This window comes from Syngnathus leptorhynchus, chromosome 17 (genome assembly GCF_054491065.1).
Source record: "Syngnathus leptorhynchus isolate UIUO chromosome 17, UIUO_Slep, whole genome shotgun sequence".
NCBI lineage: Eukaryota > Metazoa > Chordata > Actinopteri > Syngnathiformes > Syngnathidae > Syngnathus > Syngnathus leptorhynchus.
In genome coordinates this window covers 2644477-2662091 of record NC_141211.1, presented here as the reverse complement: position 1 = coordinate 2662091, position 17615 = coordinate 2644477, and the positions used below count along the sequence as shown (strand labels likewise).

General features: G+C 49.3%; 5 protein-coding genes across 6 annotated transcripts; 4 read left to right on the top strand and 1 right to left on the bottom strand.

The window, feature by feature from the left end:
• Nucleotides 1-9: 9 nt before the first annotated feature.
• LOC147042974 (organic cation/carnitine transporter 2-like) lies at nucleotides 10-8054 on the bottom strand. 2 transcript variants are annotated; one of them, XM_085936823.1, is made up of 11 exons: nucleotides 6172-8054; nucleotides 2959-3428; nucleotides 2754-2857; nucleotides 2520-2674; nucleotides 2280-2451; nucleotides 2036-2216; nucleotides 1346-1440; nucleotides 750-964; nucleotides 497-679; nucleotides 269-404; nucleotides 10-200 (listed from the first exon to the last, which is right to left on the bottom strand). In XM_085936823.1, exons 2-11 carry the CDS (start codon nucleotides 3349-3351, stop codon nucleotides 122-124), a joined length of 1713 nt encoding a protein of 570 aa, XP_085792949.1. In that variant the 5' UTR covers nucleotides 3352-3428; nucleotides 6172-8054; the 3' UTR covers nucleotides 10-121. The 2 variants fall into 2 exon arrangements, with proteins under 2 accessions (XP_085792949.1, XP_085792950.1); XM_085936824.1 differs by having other exon boundaries at nucleotides 2090-2216.
• slc22a5 (solute carrier family 22 member 5) lies at nucleotides 4032-6597 on the top strand. Its single transcript, XM_085936825.1, has 10 exons — nucleotides 4032-4451; nucleotides 4523-4626; nucleotides 4763-4917; nucleotides 4979-5150; nucleotides 5230-5356; nucleotides 5479-5567; nucleotides 5640-5854; nucleotides 5916-6098; nucleotides 6164-6299; nucleotides 6374-6597. The coding sequence occupies exons 1-10, from the start codon at nucleotides 4062-4064 to the stop codon at nucleotides 6459-6461; spliced, it is 1659 nt and encodes a 552-aa protein (XP_085792951.1). The 5' UTR covers nucleotides 4032-4061; the 3' UTR covers nucleotides 6462-6597.
• Nucleotides 7100-10117, top strand: slc22a4 (solute carrier family 22 member 4). The gene is made up of 10 exons (XM_085936826.1): nucleotides 7100-7510; nucleotides 7598-7701; nucleotides 7773-7927; nucleotides 8181-8352; nucleotides 8420-8546; nucleotides 8656-8756; nucleotides 8874-9088; nucleotides 9173-9355; nucleotides 9431-9566; nucleotides 9645-10117. Exons 1-10 carry the CDS (start codon nucleotides 7103-7105, stop codon nucleotides 9718-9720), a joined length of 1677 nt encoding a protein of 558 aa, XP_085792952.1. The 5' UTR covers nucleotides 7100-7102; the 3' UTR covers nucleotides 9721-10117.
• Nucleotides 10118-10563: 446 nt separating this feature from the next.
• On the top strand, nucleotides 10564-14268 carry vdac1 (voltage-dependent anion channel 1). Its single transcript, XM_085935762.1, has 9 exons — nucleotides 10564-10720; nucleotides 11793-11862; nucleotides 11941-11990; nucleotides 12093-12245; nucleotides 12328-12380; nucleotides 12500-12727; nucleotides 13057-13207; nucleotides 13422-13479; nucleotides 13638-14268. The coding sequence occupies exons 2-9, from the start codon at nucleotides 11796-11798 to the stop codon at nucleotides 13727-13729; spliced, it is 852 nt and encodes a 283-aa protein (XP_085791888.1). The 5' UTR covers nucleotides 10564-10720; nucleotides 11793-11795; the 3' UTR covers nucleotides 13730-14268.
• A 97-nt stretch (nucleotides 14269-14365) lies between these two features.
• Nucleotides 14366-17563, top strand: c17h5orf15 (chromosome 17 C5orf15 homolog). The gene is made up of 3 exons (XM_085935761.1): nucleotides 14366-14524; nucleotides 15492-16486; nucleotides 16573-17563. The coding sequence occupies exons 1-3, from the start codon at nucleotides 14407-14409 to the stop codon at nucleotides 16705-16707; spliced, it is 1248 nt and encodes a 415-aa protein (XP_085791887.1). The 5' UTR covers nucleotides 14366-14406; the 3' UTR covers nucleotides 16708-17563.
• The last annotated feature ends 52 nt before the right edge of the window (nucleotides 17564-17615 follow it).

Below are 17615 nucleotides of genomic sequence, written 5' to 3'. Positions count from 1 at the left end.
ACTAGAGGTCGCCAAAGCTGCTTTTGGACGCGCAATGAAGGTCAAAAGTGGAATATAGGCACAAATCACAAGTCCAGTACAGAATAATTGGAATGATTTCTACAAGCAATATTTTACGGGTTCACTGGACATCCACGGACTGCCTTTGGAGCTCTTCTTCTTTGGTGCTTGTGCGTTTGTAGACTTCCTTTCGGCAGCACCTAGAGGCGAAAGAGAGTTGTAGCAATTGAGCACAAACGCTGATGTCGGTCTGCCGGCGACGGCTCACCCGGGGAAGGGCTGCGTTTGAGTGATGGTTTCCGGCAAGGGTATTCCGTAGCTCTCCGGCAGCAGCAGGCTGAGCAACGCCGCCGCCGCGATCAGGACGCCCATCAGGATGTATGGCAGTGACACCCAATAGCTTCCTGGGCCACAAAAGAGTCAGAGAGCGTGCGGTTGGAGAAATCTGGCTGATTGATTACTAATGGACACCTTTTGTACAATGTTGGGTTCTTACTCAGGTAGATGATGTAGGGTGCGAGGATGCTGCCTATCCTGGAGGCCATGGAGCAGGAGCCCATGGCCATGTTCCTCAGCACGGTTGGGTAGAGCTCCGCCGTGTAAGCGTAGACGTGGCTGAATGCTGCCGTCAAGCTGAACTTGCCCAACATCTCCAGAGTCACCGCCAGCCAGTGTAAATCTGCCGGGCGTTTGGATGGTTTGCTTTCAATGCTGGACGCTGGAAGCGGGCGGTCCGCACGGGCCCCTACCCGCCGGAACCAGCTGGGTGACCAGGAGGAAGAATCCCGAAGAGGCGAGACAAGCGGCCAAGGTGAGTCGACGCGGCCAGCGGCGGAACATGAGCCACGTGAGGAGGTAGGCGGGGATCTCCACGGCCCCCGACAGGAAACAGTTGAGGTAGGCGTCGCCGTGCAGGTTGGACGTGTTGAGCGACAGCGCCAGGTAGCCCACGGCGATGGTGTTCCTGCCAAAGGGGATTGACGACAGCGATCACAAGGAATCAATTTCCATGGGATACGGAAATATGCCCTTGGCATATTTTGAGAGCAAAGATCCTTTTGAAACAACACAAACACACATCACTTCTTGCAAGCGTGTATTAATTCATTAATATTATTAATAATATTCCAACATTGCTCTGTGTGAAGTTGTATTCTTTTTTTCTAAAAAAAAAAAAAAAAAAAAAGACTAATTTGAATTTTTTACTCCAGTAAAATTCTAACTTCCCCTTTTCAAAAAAAAAAAAAAAAAAAACGCTACATCAGGACAACACCTAATCTTTATGTCTTTACAATGTGGCTATAAGTCCTTAGCTGTTCAGCGTAAGTGTGTGCGTGCAACTCACCAGACAAACCACAGGAGAACAGACATCCAGCGGATGTTAGGAGAACGCAGCATGTCGCACATGTTGTACTTCATCATTTTCGAGCCACCTTCTTTCTACACGACAAATGACACCTCAATTGATTAAAAACACTCATCTAACTAGCTAGCGAAAACTACCTGCTAGCTAATTTCTCTCGCTCTCTCAATATACATTTTATTGTCTTAACAGAAACTACTGGAAGTCCACAATAGGAGAACAGTCTGGCAGTTTCAAGCAAAAATCATTTTTTGCATGACTCTCATTGGAACGCAGGTGCAACACACTGAAATTGGGCTTAGGGTCAAAACATGTCAGGGTGAGAGAGTGGACATTTTGCCAGACATTCCAGTTCCAGCGGGTCCTCTGTCCCCCGCTGACTTCTGCATTGGAGTGCACACACACACACACATACACACGTGCGCGACCGTGTGTCAATTATTGTCGGGAGTTGGACATTGAGCAGTGAACCAGATAGAGAGCAAGAAAACAAAAATGTTCTTATAAGAGCAAAAACTTCTCCAGATATGATGGCGTAATGATTGATTGTAGTGTGCTGAATGCATTTATTTTTGGAAGATTAGGATTTTGCTTTTCTTTGGGGGGGGGGGGGGGGGTTATACAACCATTTGGACCTTTTTCCGAAAAAAAAAAGAACATTCATAACTCTACCTCGATGATCTGAGGACTCGTTTCCTCTTCCAGCATTGAAAGACACCATCTAACCTGCAAAGTGGTGAAGATTTTAGTCGGCGCCTCCATTTTGTTCCTCTTAGCGGCAAGTCTGACGATAGCCTCGGCCTCTGCGATCCTTCCTTGAGACAGCAGCCAGCGAGGCGATTCGGGGATGGACCTGCACGGTGGCAGACAAAAGCGTCAGCCGACATTCGGACAGAAAATCTCAAAAGCACCTTACCACCAGAGAGTTAAAAGAAGGAAGCCGGGCGTGGTGATGCCCAGCAACAGCGTCCTCCAATCTCGCAGGAAGTAGGCGTGGAGCGGTAACAGCAAATAGCCCAAGGCGAAGAATATGCACGAGCCCGCCGTGGTGAAGAACAGCCGCAATCGAGGTCTGAGCAGCTCGGCTCCTGGAAGAGCAAAAAACAAAAATCCTTTTTCCCTCCAAAAAACGACGACTCAGGAGAAATTGTCATACCGAGAACAAAAGCAGCCAGGTAGTTAGAGACAACGGACATGCCGGTGAGAAAGTGGAGGACGCAGAAAGCTGACCAGGATGGCACAAAGACCTGCAGGAAAGCGCTCAGGGTCTGGCTCGCCAGGGTGACAAACAACACCATCTTCCTGCCAAACCTGCCAATGATCCATCCATCCATCCATCCATCAATCAATCAGGCTCGACAAACACGTGCTCGCCGTTGTGCGCCTCAACCTGTCAGAGAACTGTCCGGACAGGAAGGATCCCACCAGAAAGCCGCAAAAGAAGAGCGAAAACGTCAGCGGCTTCTTCCATCCCTGTCCGCACACCAGGTCCCACTGCGGCACACAAAAAATTCGCCCGCTTCAAATCAAAATGGCCGCACGCATTTCATATTTGCTTCTCAGCGGAAACACGTTTGGAAAGCAACGGGCCAAACCTCAGTCACGATGGTAGAGCGGTAGACGCTGCGGTCGTATTCCCAACCGTCCAGGCAGTCCTCTCGGGGCACGGCGCTCAGGTTGACGTGGGAGGGCAGCCAGCCCGCCTCCGAGTAAGCCCGCAGAGCCTCCAACTGGTAGCGGGAGCACTCGGCGGGTCGGCCGTCCTCCTCCAGGGGGATGCTGACGTCGAGCCACTCCTCCGTCAGGTTGGCTCGGCCCGCCGGCACCAGGCAGCGGTGGGCCGGCGTGGCGGCCGAAAAGACCAGCACCAGGCTGGCGTATCCGTTGGGGATCATGGTGATGCCGAGAAGCAGGGCTAGGCCGCATTGGAAAGCCCCCCACTCCCCCAGGAACGCCGTGGCGCCATCGTAGTCCGTCACGCTCTCCATCCTGCGTGGCGATTCTGATTTTTTTGAGGCTTTGGACTGGTCCGCTCAAGTGAAACCAGCACCACCCTCACGCTCTGCTGCACAAACACACACACACGCACGCACACAAGCACAACATTAACTCAAGACCACGTTCAACCCGTGGATGATTATTGACTGATTGAGATTGAAAGTGTGGAATTTAGCACAACATGTCTGTTATGAGAAAAGCCAGAAAAAAAAAAGTCACGGCAAACGACTTAATAGTTGACACCGGCACAGTTCCATGATAACAATTAAGCGTAAACTCTCCTAAACAGCCCGGCGTGAACTTAAAAGTTCCGTTCTTTTGAAAGCAGCTACTTAGCACCGTTTAGAGTACAAGCACGTGCAAGAGTATTTAAAAGTGTGGAATGTTGTTTGGAGCAAACTGCTGCTGTGCGAGTGGCCGCCGTGGCGATGGCGACAGCGGTGGGCTGGGGGGGGCAGTGCAGATGGACCGGGCCATTTTTGAAAGCGTTTGATCATATCCCAGGAAATCAAATGAGCCGGTCGAGGGGACAGGGTGTCAGGATGAATCAGTCTTCCTTCTATGAGTCCTGATTGCTGTTGCCAGATGAGAGCAGGAAGGAGGGGAGTGGGAGGGGGCTGAGGGGGATTCAGCGGCCCACCCAGGGTCCCGCTCAACGATTGAGAGTCGCCACAGCACACGGCAGCAGCGTCGCTTCACCATGGGCGACTATAACCGAGACACGGCCTTCCTGGGCCAAACCGGACCTCACTTCAGCGTGACTTTCATCCTCCTCAACACTATTTTCATCTCCACCGGATTCAACGGGCTCTACATCGTCTTTGTCGGAGCCGCCCCCGAGCACCGCTGCCTCGTGCCGGAGGTCAACCTGACGGCGGCGTGGCGGGACGCCATCATTCCCGTCAGCGAGGAGGACGGACTGCCGGTACGCAGCCGCTGTCGGCGCTACAAGCTGGACTTGGTGCGCAACCTGTCGGCGGAGGGCTACGCTCCCGGGACGGACGTGGACCTCGCGGGCCTGGAGCAGGAGGACTGTTTGGACGGCTGGAGCTACAGCAGAGACGTCTACCTGGCCAACATCGTCACAGAGGTCGGCACCCTCGTCACGTGACAGTGTCGAACGGAGGAGGGCAAGAAGTGACGTGGCTTGTGTCTTTGCAGTGGGACTTGGTCTGCGACAACCAGTGGAAAGTTCCTTTTGCGTCCTCGTCTTTGTTCGTAGGATACCTGGTGGGCTCGCTGATCTCAGGCCAGCTTTCTGACAGGTACTGCAACCCCAGTGAGGGATACAAATGAAGATCATGGATGCATGGATTTGATTTGTAACTTTGATTACGTTTTCTCAGATCAAAGCATTCGAAGAAACGTTTGCTAAGGTTCGCTTCGTTTTTCCCTCTTTAGGTACGGACGAAAGAAGATCGTTTTCCTCTCTCTGGGCGCTCAGTGCATTTCGGTCCTGTTGCAGTCTTTCTCCCAGTCGTGGAGGATGTTCTGCATCACGTTCCTGTTTGTCGGAGCTTCCCAGATTTCCATCTACATCTCCGCCTTTGTACTCGGTAGGGTCTCGTCTCTCTCGCCTCGAGTCTTGCGCAGAATGGGGATCTCTCTTTGGGTCAGGTACGGAGCTGTTGAGCAAGACGCTTCGGGTGATCTTCACGACGCTCGGGGCGTTCCTCTTCTACGGCATCGGCTACATGATTCTTCCGTGGATCGCGTACGGCATCAGGGAGTGGAGAACCCTCCTTGCTGTTCTATCTGCTACCTCTGTGGTCTACATCCCTCTGTGGTGGTACGCTAGGCTAGGCTAGCCGAGTCGGTCGAGGAGCATCTGGGATTTCAAACAACCGATCCGGACGGTGTGCTCGTAGGTTCATCCCAGAGTCTCCCAGGTGGCTGATCACTCAGGGAAGAGTGGCGGAAGCCGAAGCCGTCGTAAGAGACGCCGCCCGCAAGAACAAAGTGGAGGCACCGCTTGTTATCTTCAGAGGAGCCCAGGTTGAGTTCCGCGTAAAGTCGTTTTCATGCTAGGTTACACAAACGGGAGGGAGGGTTAGGGTGAGGGTCAAACTCTGGCTTTTCCGCCGGTTGACGGATGTTGGTTGTGGTTACATGTCCAGTCCCTACCTCCGAGCAAGAAGTACACCATGCTTGACGTCTTGAGATCCAGGAACATAAGATGCGTCACGCTGATGTGTCTGGTTCTGTGGTGAGCCCGATCCCAACGGACGACTCTGCGCTTTGTCGCTCCGTCTGAATCTGGCGTGCTCTCGTCAAGCAGGATGGCCATCAACGTGGGCTACTTCGGTTTATCCCTCAACACCTCCAACCTCAGCGGGGACCCTTTCCTGAACTGCTTCCTGTCGGCGACCACTGAGGTACCCGCCTACGTCGCGTCCACGTGGCTCCTGAAGAGATGTCCGAGGAGGGCTCTCCTGTCCGCCTTTCTGCTCATCGGCGGAGGAGTCCTGCTGCTCATCCAGTTCATCCCGGCGAGTAAGTACCAACAATCACCATAGGTGAGTTCCTCAGAGCTATGACCCGACGTTCCCCTCAGGCCTCAAGGATGTAGCCTTAGCTCTGGAAATGACGGGCAAGTTTGGCTTCACCGTGGCCTTCGGCATCGTCTACATCTACACGGCCGAGCTCTACCCCACCGTGTTCAGGAACCTGGGCATGGGAATATGCTCGTCGGCGGCTCGCCTAGGAAGCATCACGGCTCCCTACGTCATCTATTTAGGCACGTGCGGCACGTCTCTCCTCTTTTCCTCGCCCGCCTCGTCTAGCATTTTCTACTCGTGGCAGGAACTTACAACAAGGCTCTGCCCTACATTCTCATGGGAAGTCTCAGCGTCGGCTCCTGCGTAGTCAACATCTTCCTCCCGGAGACATTGAACAGAGACCTTCCGGAAACTCTGGAACAGATGCAGGAATGGCAAGGGTAAGGCCAACTTGCTCCACATTTACAAGCAAAGATAGATAGATAGTCTCTTTTGGCTTGTGTCGTCTCTCCAGGTGGTGCTGTGGAACCAAAACCAAAAACTATCCAGAAAGCCAAGCAAGCGAGCGGACACCCGCAAAAACACAACAAAGTCAAAAGTGACCTGCAGAGTGGAGCAACGATTCACTTTTTGTGTCTGCTGATGGCTGCCGATTGACATTTGGATCATTATTTTGTAGAACCTTCCATTTGTGTTTAATGTCAAAACACAAGGATACCTCACCAGTCTTTAGAATGACTTGACATGTAAATAAAGCTAAATCTCAACAGCTTTTTTTTTTTTTTTTTTTTTTTTAATCTTATTTTATTTATCTACTCACATAATTTGTGGCCGCAACACGAGTCCACCTTGACGTGCGGAAGGAACATAGCATGATAGTGCTGTTATCTCTGACAGGGCAAAGACGAAGCAGAAGACCTTCACATCTTACCCTTTTAAAGAGTCCCACCAGACATCCAGGAAGAATAAAACAGGATCTATTCCAAACAGCCACGTGGCATCTTATCCCAAATGACTTTTTGGGGGTGCTACCATGTCCAAATTGTCGTCAGGAGCAAGAAAGCAATTTATAACGCTCTTTCAGAGACTTGTTAACCATTAACACGTTCTTCAAGGCCAATTCTCTGGGCGAAAATAAAAAGTGCAGACTCGACAGTTACTATGCCACCACCCCTGACAAAACAGACGAGGCCCTCGCGGGTGCTGTTTTTCCCCATCATTTGTTTAGCGGCACGTCAGAACAATGGGTGAGCCTAAACTGCGAGACTACGATAGCGTCACGTCCTTTTTGGGACCGTGGGGAAGCTTCCAGCGTCGGATTTTCTTCGCCTTGGCCGTCAGTATCTATCCCAACGGCTTCATCGGTATCTACATCGTATTTGTCGCTGACACGCCGTCCCACCACTGTCGCCTTCCCGAGGACGCCAACATCAGCCGGGCGTGGAGGAACGTGACCATCCCTACAGAGACGGTGGATGGCGTGGCCAGGCTCAGCTCTTGCGTTAGGCTCAACCTGGAGATGGTCAAGAACTACTCTCAGAAGGGCGCCGTGCCGGACGTGGATGTGGACGTGGCCGACATTCCTTTAGAAGCCTGCCGAGACGGCTGGACGTATAGCCGAGACACCTATCAATCGACCATTGCCACCGAGGTCAGCCAAAAAAAGCTTCACTCGCTTGTAGTTTTGTAAAGAGCCACGATTCTCTTTGGTTTTGACAAACGTGTGCATCTTCTTCAGTGGGATCTGGTTTGTGAGGACGCACACAAAATCCCTTTGTCCACCTCCATCCACTACCTTGGCGTGCTGGTGGGAGCGTTTCTTTCGGGCCAGTTGTCTGACAGGTGGGCAGCAAAAGCTTTGGAGTCACCAGGTAGTCCATTGAAAAACAAGTATCTGTGCTTCCTATCAACAGATACGGAAGAAAGCCAGCGCTATTCACCATGATGGTCCTCCAGACAGTGGGCATAACGGCGCAGATCTTTTCAAACAGTTGGGAGATCTTCACATTCATCTACTTCCTGGTCGGTGCTGGCGGGTTCTCCAATTACATCATCGCCTTTGTGCTAGGTATGAGACTTTCAAATGGGACTTATTTTTGTCTCAGGTTGCTGGACGTCTTCATGCAAAGCTTCTGGCATTCTGGGAGGGCTCATGCATATGCAGAGTGAGGCTTCCGTTGCCATAACATCCAAGCTAAGGCATTGTAGTTAAGCTAAGGCTACTAAGTTTTAGAGCTAGCAGATCTAGACTTGGAACAAGGAACAAATCTAACAAACGGCTTTGTTAATATTAGTCCCGTTTTTACACGCTTTGTCCTCAGGAACAGAAATTCTGAGCCCCAAAGCCCGCGTGGTCTTCTGCTCCCTGGGAGTTTTCATGAGCTCGGCCATAGGCTACATGCTCATGCCACCCGTGGCATACTTCCTGCGCTCCTGGCGGTTGCTGCTGATCCCCATGGCTGCCTGCGGACTGATCTACATCCCGCTGTGGTGGTAAGGGCAGGGCAGGGTTAGCATCGTTCCGCTGCTAGCTAACAACCTTCCCCGACGCTTCGTACAGGTTCATACCCGAGTCGCCACGCTGGCTGCTGTCCCAGGGCCGAGTGGCAGAGGCCGAGAGCATCCTGATGGACGCTGCCAAGATGAATAAGGTTGCCCCACCCAAGGCCATTTTCACAGAGGCCGAGGTAAGAGTCTCAAAACCGCCTCAGATCAGGTCAACTGAAGTATATATACTATACTATACTATACTTTGATTGTGAAAACAACTGCAAAGGGATTGCGCTTTTGTTCCAGATTGAGAATGCAATGCTGTTGAAAGACAAGAAATACAACATTGGCTCCATCCTGCGCAACTGCAACATCTTCACCATCAACCTGTTGTGTTCAATTCTGTGGTAAGTGAAAGCACATTTCCAGTCCACGCCGGTCGCAAACCACCATCCTCGTGGTACATTGACAAAATTATAAGCTAAGAAAAGATTGACTCGGTAGGACTTAAATGACTCGCGCAGGTTCGTCATCACCATCAGCTACTATGCGTTGATCCTCAACACGTCCAACCTTCACGGAGACCCGTACCTCAACTGCTTCCTGTCGGCGGTGACGGAGGTTCCGGCCTACCTGATCGCTCTGTTGCTGCTGCACTTTTGCTACCGTCGCCTGTGCCAGTCGTCCACGCTAATGATGGGCGGAGTCATGATCCTGTGCGTGCACCTGATTCCCATAGGTAACGCAAGTCTTTCGTACGCGCCACTTTGCCAGACGCAATTAGCAAATTCAACCATCATTGCTGACGTGGCCCTGGGCTCAGATCTTCCGTGGGTGGCGGTGCTGCTGGAGATGCTGGGCAAATTCGGCGTGACGGCAGCCTTCTGCATCGTTTACGCCGTCACGTCCGAGCTCTTCCCCACCGTCATCAGGAACACGGCCATGGGCTGCTGCTCCATGGCGGCTCGAGTGGGGACCATCATCTCACCCTTCATCATCTACCTCGGTACGTCCAACGTTCATCTCGCTCAATGACGAGAGCAAATGAAACAAAAGCCAGTGAACATTTCGAATACGCTAGGTCAATATTACAAGGCGCTGCCATACATCCTGATGGGAACTTTGGCCATTTGCGGAGCCTTCCTCTCTCTCCTGCTGCCGGAGTCGTTTGGAAAGCCTTTGCCGGAGACCCTAACACAGATGCAGTCCATATACAGGTCAGTCGTGCGGGACGTGCAAATCGAAACAAATTATTTGTCAACTATTTCATTTTTGCCTTTTCACAATTTCCACAGGCGAAAAGGTCCAGAGAAAAAGGAAATTGAGGACGCTGACGCACGGGCTTGTCAGAGTAAAGAATCCAAGTTGTAGTCAATCCAAAAAAGAGCCGACTTGTTTGGGTTTGGATTTGTTGCCCCGCTTCAGTACAAAGTGTGACTACGTGTTGCCTCAGTTTTACGACCAATTGGCAATCATTTAACCAAACTCCTTATCAAGTATTTGGCACGTGCGCCGCTTGGATTATGAAAATGCTTTTCAGTGACACTGATGTGGCGATGTTTCTTATTATGGATTATGTATTATGTTGAAATGTTTGTCCAACCAGCTGCACTGTCGTCTTTACTATCAAGATGCTGTGAAATCATTTGCAGAGATGAGAAGATCAAACATTTATCGAGGACGAGCCCGACGCGACAGTATCGCCGGCACGTGACGTAAAGGTGTTGTTTTTGGACTTGAGAGGATTGCTGAGGTTTCATGTCATCCATGTGCCAGCCATCACGTGTGGCTTCTTCATACTTGCTCCTTGGGGTCCTACTGTGGAGCTGCTGGTGGTGGACAACGTGGGCAATGCTCCTTCAACGCCTTTACCACAAGCTTCGGCTGCGTGACCCTCAGTGACCCCTATGCTCACCCTGGCGCTCGGACTTCCGGAGAACCTGAACGTGTTCTGAAGTACGGAAGAGGATTAGGGCCAGTGAAGAAAAAAAAAAGGGGGTTACAGGGTTCAACCCCCCCCCCCCCGTTTTTTTTCTCTTCACTGGCCCGAATCCTCTTCCATAACTTTTCCTCGGCGCTTGCACTTCTATAAAGTCACTTACTTCAATGCTTAATTTAGTTTGATGTGTAGTTACAGAGTAATGACAGTTTATAACGTCAAAACTCAATGTTGAATGAACGAGATACTTCTCTACCCGCTGCGACCAATAAACTGCCACCTCGGGGGTAAACATCTTGTCTCTTTCACAGCCCTACTATCTTTGACTTGTAACGTGCTCTACGTGAGCCGCCGCCTCCTCCTGCTTCATCCTTTCTCCTCTTTTTTCTCCGTGACAGTCCACACGCTCTGTACGGGAAACCGCACACTGAGGTACGGATTTGAGAGTCTAAAATTGCCGGTACTGCTTTGGATCAGGAGGCGTAGCCGTACCGGCTCTTTGCCCGGTGTGTTAGCTCATAGCTTTAGCATTTAAAGCTGTAGAGGTGAATGGTGCTACGAGGCTCGGCCCGCTGTTAGCTTGACGGCTAATGACTTATGATGCGGTCGTTTGCCATTTTCAGACCGATCGTATCCCGCTGGGAAGAACAAAATTGCATATTTAGTCGGGAATGCTCCTCTTTTTACTTATCAAACAAACTTTAATAAATATCTACTACGGTGAAGTTACAGGGTGGCTGGGGGGCGGTTTGCCCGCTGTCCACCTTTGAGGCTAGTAGCTAATGCTAATGGAACGAGTCATCACCTTTTCTTTGTTGGGGTCATTTGACTTGTCATACTTCAATAAACATTATACATAAACAACACAATAAATAAACAATACCAAGTACACGATTCGATAAAACTTGTCGTACTAGTAATAGAAGGCAAACACAATTTGAGAGTGCAGTGAGTGATCGGCATTGGTTTGCACCAGCAGGAATCAATCATTTACATTCACCGAAGCCCTTGGGATTTTTATTACTGTCAGTCAAGGATCTTTCAAATTCCTCTTTGACACTTAGAATCTACTGTGATAAACCAGATGGAAGATCAAGTGAATTATTGGATGAAGCAGTCAAAGTTGGATTTTGGCAATAACTAAAGAAAAGGGTGCAGTTGTTGGCAAAAGAAGGTGTTCGACAAGTCATGCCAAAGGTTGAGAAGTAGGATCTCCTCCTCCTCCTCCAATCCTGCTAGGCACGGAGAAGCTATTCGCCTTTAGAAACGCTTCACATTGTGCACATAACCGCTATCAAAATCCTCCTCAATGTTATCATATCACCTGCGTGACTGCTCAAGTGCAAAAACCGCGGCACTGTCGAAAGTCTTACGGTGAAAGAGCTTGCTCATAAGTGATGACATGGCCGGACTGAATGGAGCTGCCAGCTTCTTGTAGTGGCAATGCAGTAAAAAATCGTTGTCTGTCCTCCCTTAAGTTGTGGGATGTATCCCTTTATTGCAGATCATGGCCGTACCTCCGACCTACGCCGACCTGGGGAAGTCCGCCCGGGATATCTTCACCAAAGGATTCGGTGAGCAGTGACGGGCCTGGCGGCAAATGACACTTCAGGTGGGGGGGGGATATTCACTTGTTTTTTTTTGCTCCACAGGCTTCGGACTCATCAAGCTGGACTTAAAAACAAAGTCTGAGAATGGACTGGTAGGACCTCAGCATTTCTGATAAGATGATCATACGCTAACATTGCTACCATAAGCTGAGCAGACTTGATTCAATGGTTCTCGTTGTGTTTGCTACGCGCAGGAATTTACCAGCACGGGTTCGGCCAACACCGAGACCAGCAAGGTGGCCGGCTCTCTGGAGACCAAGTACAAGTGGGCCGAGCACGGGTTAACCTTCACGGAAAAGTGGAACACCGACAACACCATCTGTACTGAATTCACCATCGAGGACCAGGTGGGGGCGCCGGAGATGCGGTGTGGACTTTAGATTTCTTCTTCTGCTTATGTTGTTTATGTTTTTTGATGTTCTTTTGCAGTTGACCAAGGGTCTGAAGCTGACGTTGGACTCCTCCTTCTCACCAAATACCGGGTACGATTATTTTGGTGGAAAATTAACATTTTATCACTTTTATTTAAATGTAAGTGTTGAGTAGTCTTACATTTTGTATTTGTGAGTTGCTCAGAAGTGTCCTTTTTAACCGCTTCTAGCAAAAAAGGTGGCAAGCTGAAGACCGCCTACAAGTGCGACCACATCAACCTGGGCTGCGACATCAACTACGACATCAACGGCACGGCCGTGCACGGCGCCGGTGTGCTGGGGTTCGAGGGCTGGCTGGCCGGCTACCAGGTGACCTTCGAGGCCGGTCGCAACCGGATCACTCAGAGCAACTTTGCCGTCGGCTACAAGACGGACGAGTTCCAGCTGCACACCAACGTGTAAGCTTCATACAACACTGCGGAATATCAAGTTACTGCCGAGCGCCTTGTAGTTATTTTTACGTCAGCGATGGGATTTAACACGCTGCAGGTGAGACTGAGCGCGATCAAAAGGAGCAAAAGCTCTTCGATTGGAAGGGCGAGACAGTTAATGCTGCTCAGTGGGTGGGTGGGGGCAAGGTCGGCAGAAGGGCCCCACCCCGCTGAGCTCACAGCTAATCCTTACGTCTTGAGGTCAAACGAAGTTTCCCGTTTGTATAACCACCTGGTTCAAAACAGTATCACGCTAAAGATATTTCAACTTTCCTTTTTAATTCTGCTTCTGGCAGAAACGACGGCACAGAGTTCGGCGGCTCCATCTACCAGAAGGTGAACGAACAGCTGGAGACAGCCGTCAATCTGGCCTGGACCGCCGGCAACAGTAACACCCGCTTTGGCATCGCTGCCAAGTACCAGATTGATCCTGATGCGTCATTCTCAGTGAGTGAACCTTGAAATTGGAACCTTTTATACTAGCTAGATGGATGATACCAAATAGTGCAACATTAAACATTTGGTCGTTGGCAAGCATGTTGGCTATTTTTGATAACTTGCCATCAAACATGAAACTAGAGTGAGCTTCAGTGCCCCCTACTTGCAGAAATATGTCAATGTATTTTTTTTTGACATTGCTGGATTCTGCCATCGCTTACAGGCCAAGGTGAACAACTCCAGCCTCGTAGGCCTCGGATACACTCAGACTCTCAAGCCAGGTGAGAAGACCACATTTACATCAAATTAAATTCCCCTTAAGAAAATACACCGGCGCCTTGTAATACGGATCTCAACGCGGCAGCTGAGTAGCCGATAGTGGTGACTGTATAATAATAATATAAAAATAATGGAAATTTAATTTTTATGCTCTGTTCAGGCATCAAGCTGACGCTGTCCGCCCTCCTCGACGGCAAGAACATCAACGCCGGCGGCCACAAGCTGGGCCTCGGCCTGGAATTCCAGGCGTAGGGCCGGCGTGCGCCCCTTCTTGATGTCCACTCCATTACCCAAATTAAATGAAAATTAATTTAGCCCTCACGACCCCCTCCCGACCCTTCCCATTCCTCTACCTCTAGATGTGCCACAGCTGGAGGCAAGCCGATGGGCGAACGCCTCCCTCATTTAAAGGATCACATTTTAGGGAATATTCAATATTTTGAAACCAACAAAACCGGGAATATATTAGTCAAGTGTGTGTCCTTTGTGTAGCTGTGCAGAAAGAATGAAGTTAATAATGACACAATAATTACTCATGAGAACATGAAGAACACACCCATGCACACTACAACCCAATCGGTACATTCTTTTTTTTTTTGTCTTGTTACATACCAGACCCGTGTAGCCTAACGCACCCGGTTAAGTCTTAATAAGACTCGCTCGATCATAATGGACACTTACGGATGAGAGTTACTGTATCTTAATGGGAAGTGGTAGTCTTCCGCAGATTCCTAATAGTGGTCCTGATATTTCCTGAATAAATAAAATAAAAAAACATCTCAAACCAACAAGGGTGTGTTTTCCTATTTTTAAACATGCGCCACTTTTCTTCTTTTATAAATAACCAAACGTTTGAGTCCTATCTGATGACGTCATCAATTCAGTAACGTCACATCTTAAGCCGCGCCCCTTGCTCGTATCAAACCAACATGGCGACGATGGGACGAAACACGAAGAGTCGTCGTCCTCTCTGCCTACTTGTTGTCTTCCACCAGCTTTTGCTACTTGGTGGCGTCATGTCAGCTCCAACTAATGACACCTTGGATGGTAAAATCGTATTCTGGTCTTCATTTTTTTTTTTTGAAAAGGAGAACTGTGAGCGTGCCATAGTGCTATGTCGCTCGCTGATCGGGACTAGCACGTCAGCTAGTCACTTAAGGTGACTGACAGCTGACAATCGCGCAATTTGACCCTATTTTGAAAACATATTTCTCATCTCTTTAATTGTATAACATTGTTTGGGTGATGTGATGTATAACAGAGCTCGTTTGTGACGTGTAACCTGTCGCGAGATTTTAGCGCTCGACGTGATTTATGCAAATATTCTAATTTAAGGTGTTAATGCTTCTAGGTTAATTTTTAAAATTAAATGAGGTCAAATGCTCCTTAAAGTAGCTCATAACGAGTACTTTGCTTTATTAAACGATCGAATCAATTGAGTGCAGTAATATCCAAACAATACTTTGTAAGGGGCTTTAATTCACTTAAGTGCATAGATTAGTTATTTATTTGTTACATCATTTTACAACTTTGTGCTAAGTCCTTGAATGCAACAAATTTACAAGTACTGTATCGTATATCCTATTTTACCTGCTTGTTCCTTGAAATTGCGGTATGCGTGAAGGTTTAGCTTGTGAATGAATACATGTAGTCATGAGGTTTCATCACGCCACAAAGACCTCCTCTGTTCTCTGTTATGCTTTGGGTGTATGAATAGATCCTTTTTGCCTCAAGTGAACTCCTCCCTACCGGGCAACGCCTCAACATGGATTGATATTCAATTCCATGCTAATGACATACGTATGTAGTTAGCAATCACTCACAGTGTTTGAATGGAGGTTTGTAGTTTTAAGCATATACATGACAAATGTATACCTTTCCCCACCCATGATTACGTCAGACATTTTAAATAAATGTACATTTACTAAAAATTGAAATATTATAAACGGCTCAATGGCTTGAGCGGCGGCTCGAAAGTGACCGATTGAGTCATATTTTATCTTTCTGTTTGTAGGTGGGGCCATCCAAGACGGAAAGGTAAACTTGCCACAGACTCCTCCCCAGACCACAGTTAGCCAAAAAAACACTCAGACGGAACCAAAAGTGTCGGTGATGCAAGACACAACACATCTCAAGCTTCCCAGCGCGACGCCCGACGAAACCCAGCCCAAGATCAACCCCGTCCAAACCGAAGCCAAGATCAACCCCATCCAAACCGAGGCCCCCAAGATTAACGCTGTCAAAACCGAGGACCCCAAGATCAAACCAGCCCAAACTGAGGCCCCCAAGATCAAGACAGTTCAAACTGAGGCCCCCAAGATCAAGCCAGTCCAAACTGAGGCCCCCAAGATCAAGCCGGTCCTAACTGAGGCCCCGAAGATCAACCCAGTCCAACCCAACGTCCCCAAAGTCGACCAGCCGCAGGCAAGTCAAACCCAGGCTGTGCAAGAAGATGACAGATCAGCGGTGCTCATCGGTTCGTCGGACATGGATGACAAAGCGACCCCCGACGAGACAAAAGGGAATGCCGCGCTTCAGGTGCTGAGCATCACGGAGTCACCTGCGATGTCCAAAACCTCTCAAGCCGACGCCCCCCCAAAAATTGAAGCCACCAAACCCACAGTGGAAGAGACCACCATCTTAGATGTAAAAACCTCAGAGGCGCAAACGGCAAACACCCTGCAAGAATTTGAGCCGGATTTGCTTCAGCCCGCCGCCAAAGAAGCGGTAGCTCACCTGGACCCGGACGACGATTACGATGGCGATGAAGACGACGATCCCGACGCGTACACCGATGGCTTGTATCACCTAGATGTCAACGATGACGCCGATAAGGACGAGGACCGGACGGTGATCGGGGTGCAGGCGCCCGACGTCAAGGAAGACGTCAGCTACAAGCTCCCCGGCGTCTACAACACGGAGGACGAGGACTCTCATTTCTTCTTCCACTTGGTCATCCTGGCTTTCTTGGTGGCCATCATCTACATTACCTACCACAACAAGAGGAAGGTCAGTGGTCATTTCAATCAAAACGCAATCGGCACTCATCGAATCCAGTCTGGTGTCAGTTGTGATGTCTCATTTCTTTCCGTCAGATCCTCCTGCTCGCTCAGAGCCGCCGCTGGAAGGAGAGCCTGTGCTCTCGCAACACGGTCGAGTACCACCGGCTGGACCAGAACGTCAACGAGGCCATGCCGTCTCTCAAAATGACACGCGACTACATCTTTTGAGTCGTGGCGCTCGGAACTGTTCTCGCTCCGACGACGGATAGATCGCCGTCGTCGGCGGGTCGCTGCTTGCCCTCTTCCAGTCTGTCTGCATCGCGACATTTTGTAATGATCTCCACGTTTTCTCTTTGTCGCAAAGTCAATATTTATGGGAGCGCTTTTGTTTCAGCTCTTTCTGGTGAGTTTCCGCTCAGTCTGGATTTGTTACATTGTAGTGCAACATTCCAACACATGAAATGTCACTTTGGCGCAGGCATTACTTTTCCGTCTCTTTGATACTTCCTGCCCGCGACTGGCCCGATGCTGCCGTGCAGGACTCTTTTTTGTTTTATGACTTCGGTGAAGTCACCCGCACGCAGTAATTGCACTCTCGACGACCCGAAATGCGCCCAGAAATAGAGTGAAAATCCACTTGATTAAAGTCCAATTGTTTTATTTGGACAAATAGCTGATAATTTGTTGGTTTTTGACAATGGCGTACAAAGAAACGTTCTGAAATGGCCACCTATTGTGTACGCATGTGCAGTATGGCTTGTCGGCGGAGTTACTTCTGTATAACTGGTGATAATTAAGTTGTGCAACAAAATCATGTTTCTCCACTTTTTTAAAGATCTTATTTAAAAATGTACACTAACGCTTTTTATTGGACATATCGGTGTGGCCTTTTTTCTCCCTTTTTTTTTGTAAATCACCCTTTTGCTGCCTTTTTGCGCCCATTTTCTTTAGAAATATTGTTTAAAGTAAACAAAGGGGTGGATAGTTACTTTTAGTCTTGTGGAAGAGAAATATTGCTCTTGCAATCAACTGTAGAATCACTTTTGTTTTGTCAATAAAGCACAAATGACGTCGAGAATTTTGAGTGCGTGTCGTTTTTTGTTGTTCTTGTGTTCGCCACTTGGGGGCAGTGTTTC

Bases quoted from the DNA above. Each gene is read 5' to 3' on its own strand.
- LOC147042974 (XM_085936823.1), bottom strand. From the start codon at position 3,351: ATGGAGAGCGTGACGGACTACGATGGCGCCACGGCGTTCCTGGGGGAG. The intron at 2,858-2,958 runs GTTTGGCCCGTT...TGTGTGCCGCAG, and splicing joins GCTCTACCATCGTGACTGAG to TGGGACCTGGTGTGCGGACA. The intron at 2,217-2,279 runs GTAAGGTGCTTT...GCCACCGTGCAG, and splicing joins CTTCTTTTAACTCTCTGGTG to GTCCATCCCCGAATCGCCTC.
- slc22a4 (XM_085936826.1), top strand. From the start codon at position 7,103: ATGGGTGAGCCTAAACTGCGAGACTACGATAGCGTCACGTCCTTTTTG. The intron at 8,547-8,655 runs GTAAGAGTCTCA...CTTTTGTTCCAG, and splicing joins CCATTTTCACAGAGGCCGAG to ATTGAGAATGCAATGCTGTT. The intron at 8,757-8,873 runs GTAAGTGAAAGC...TGACTCGCGCAG, and splicing joins CTGTTGTGTTCAATTCTGTG to GTTCGTCATCACCATCAGCT.
- slc22a5 (XM_085936825.1), top strand. From the start codon at position 4,062: ATGGGCGACTATAACCGAGACACGGCCTTCCTGGGCCAAACCGGACCT. The intron at 5,151-5,229 runs GTACGCTAGGCT...GTGTGCTCGTAG, and splicing joins GTCTACATCCCTCTGTGGTG to GTTCATCCCAGAGTCTCCCA. The intron at 5,357-5,478 runs GTTGAGTTCCGC...TTACATGTCCAG, and splicing joins TTATCTTCAGAGGAGCCCAG to TCCCTACCTCCGAGCAAGAA.
- vdac1 (XM_085935762.1), top strand. From the start codon at position 11,796: ATGGCCGTACCTCCGACCTACGCCGACCTGGGGAAGTCCGCCCGGGAT. The intron at 11,863-11,940 runs GTGAGCAGTGAC...TTTGCTCCACAG, and splicing joins TATCTTCACCAAAGGATTCG to GCTTCGGACTCATCAAGCTG. The intron at 11,991-12,092 runs GTAGGACCTCAG...TGCTACGCGCAG, and splicing joins CAAAGTCTGAGAATGGACTG to GAATTTACCAGCACGGGTTC.
- c17h5orf15 (XM_085935761.1), top strand. From the start codon at position 14,407: ATGGCGACGATGGGACGAAACACGAAGAGTCGTCGTCCTCTCTGCCTA. The intron at 14,525-15,491 runs GTAAAATCGTAT...TTCTGTTTGTAG, and splicing joins AACTAATGACACCTTGGATG to GTGGGGCCATCCAAGACGGA. The intron at 16,487-16,572 runs GTCAGTGGTCAT...TCTTTCCGTCAG, and splicing joins CCTACCACAACAAGAGGAAG to ATCCTCCTGCTCGCTCAGAG.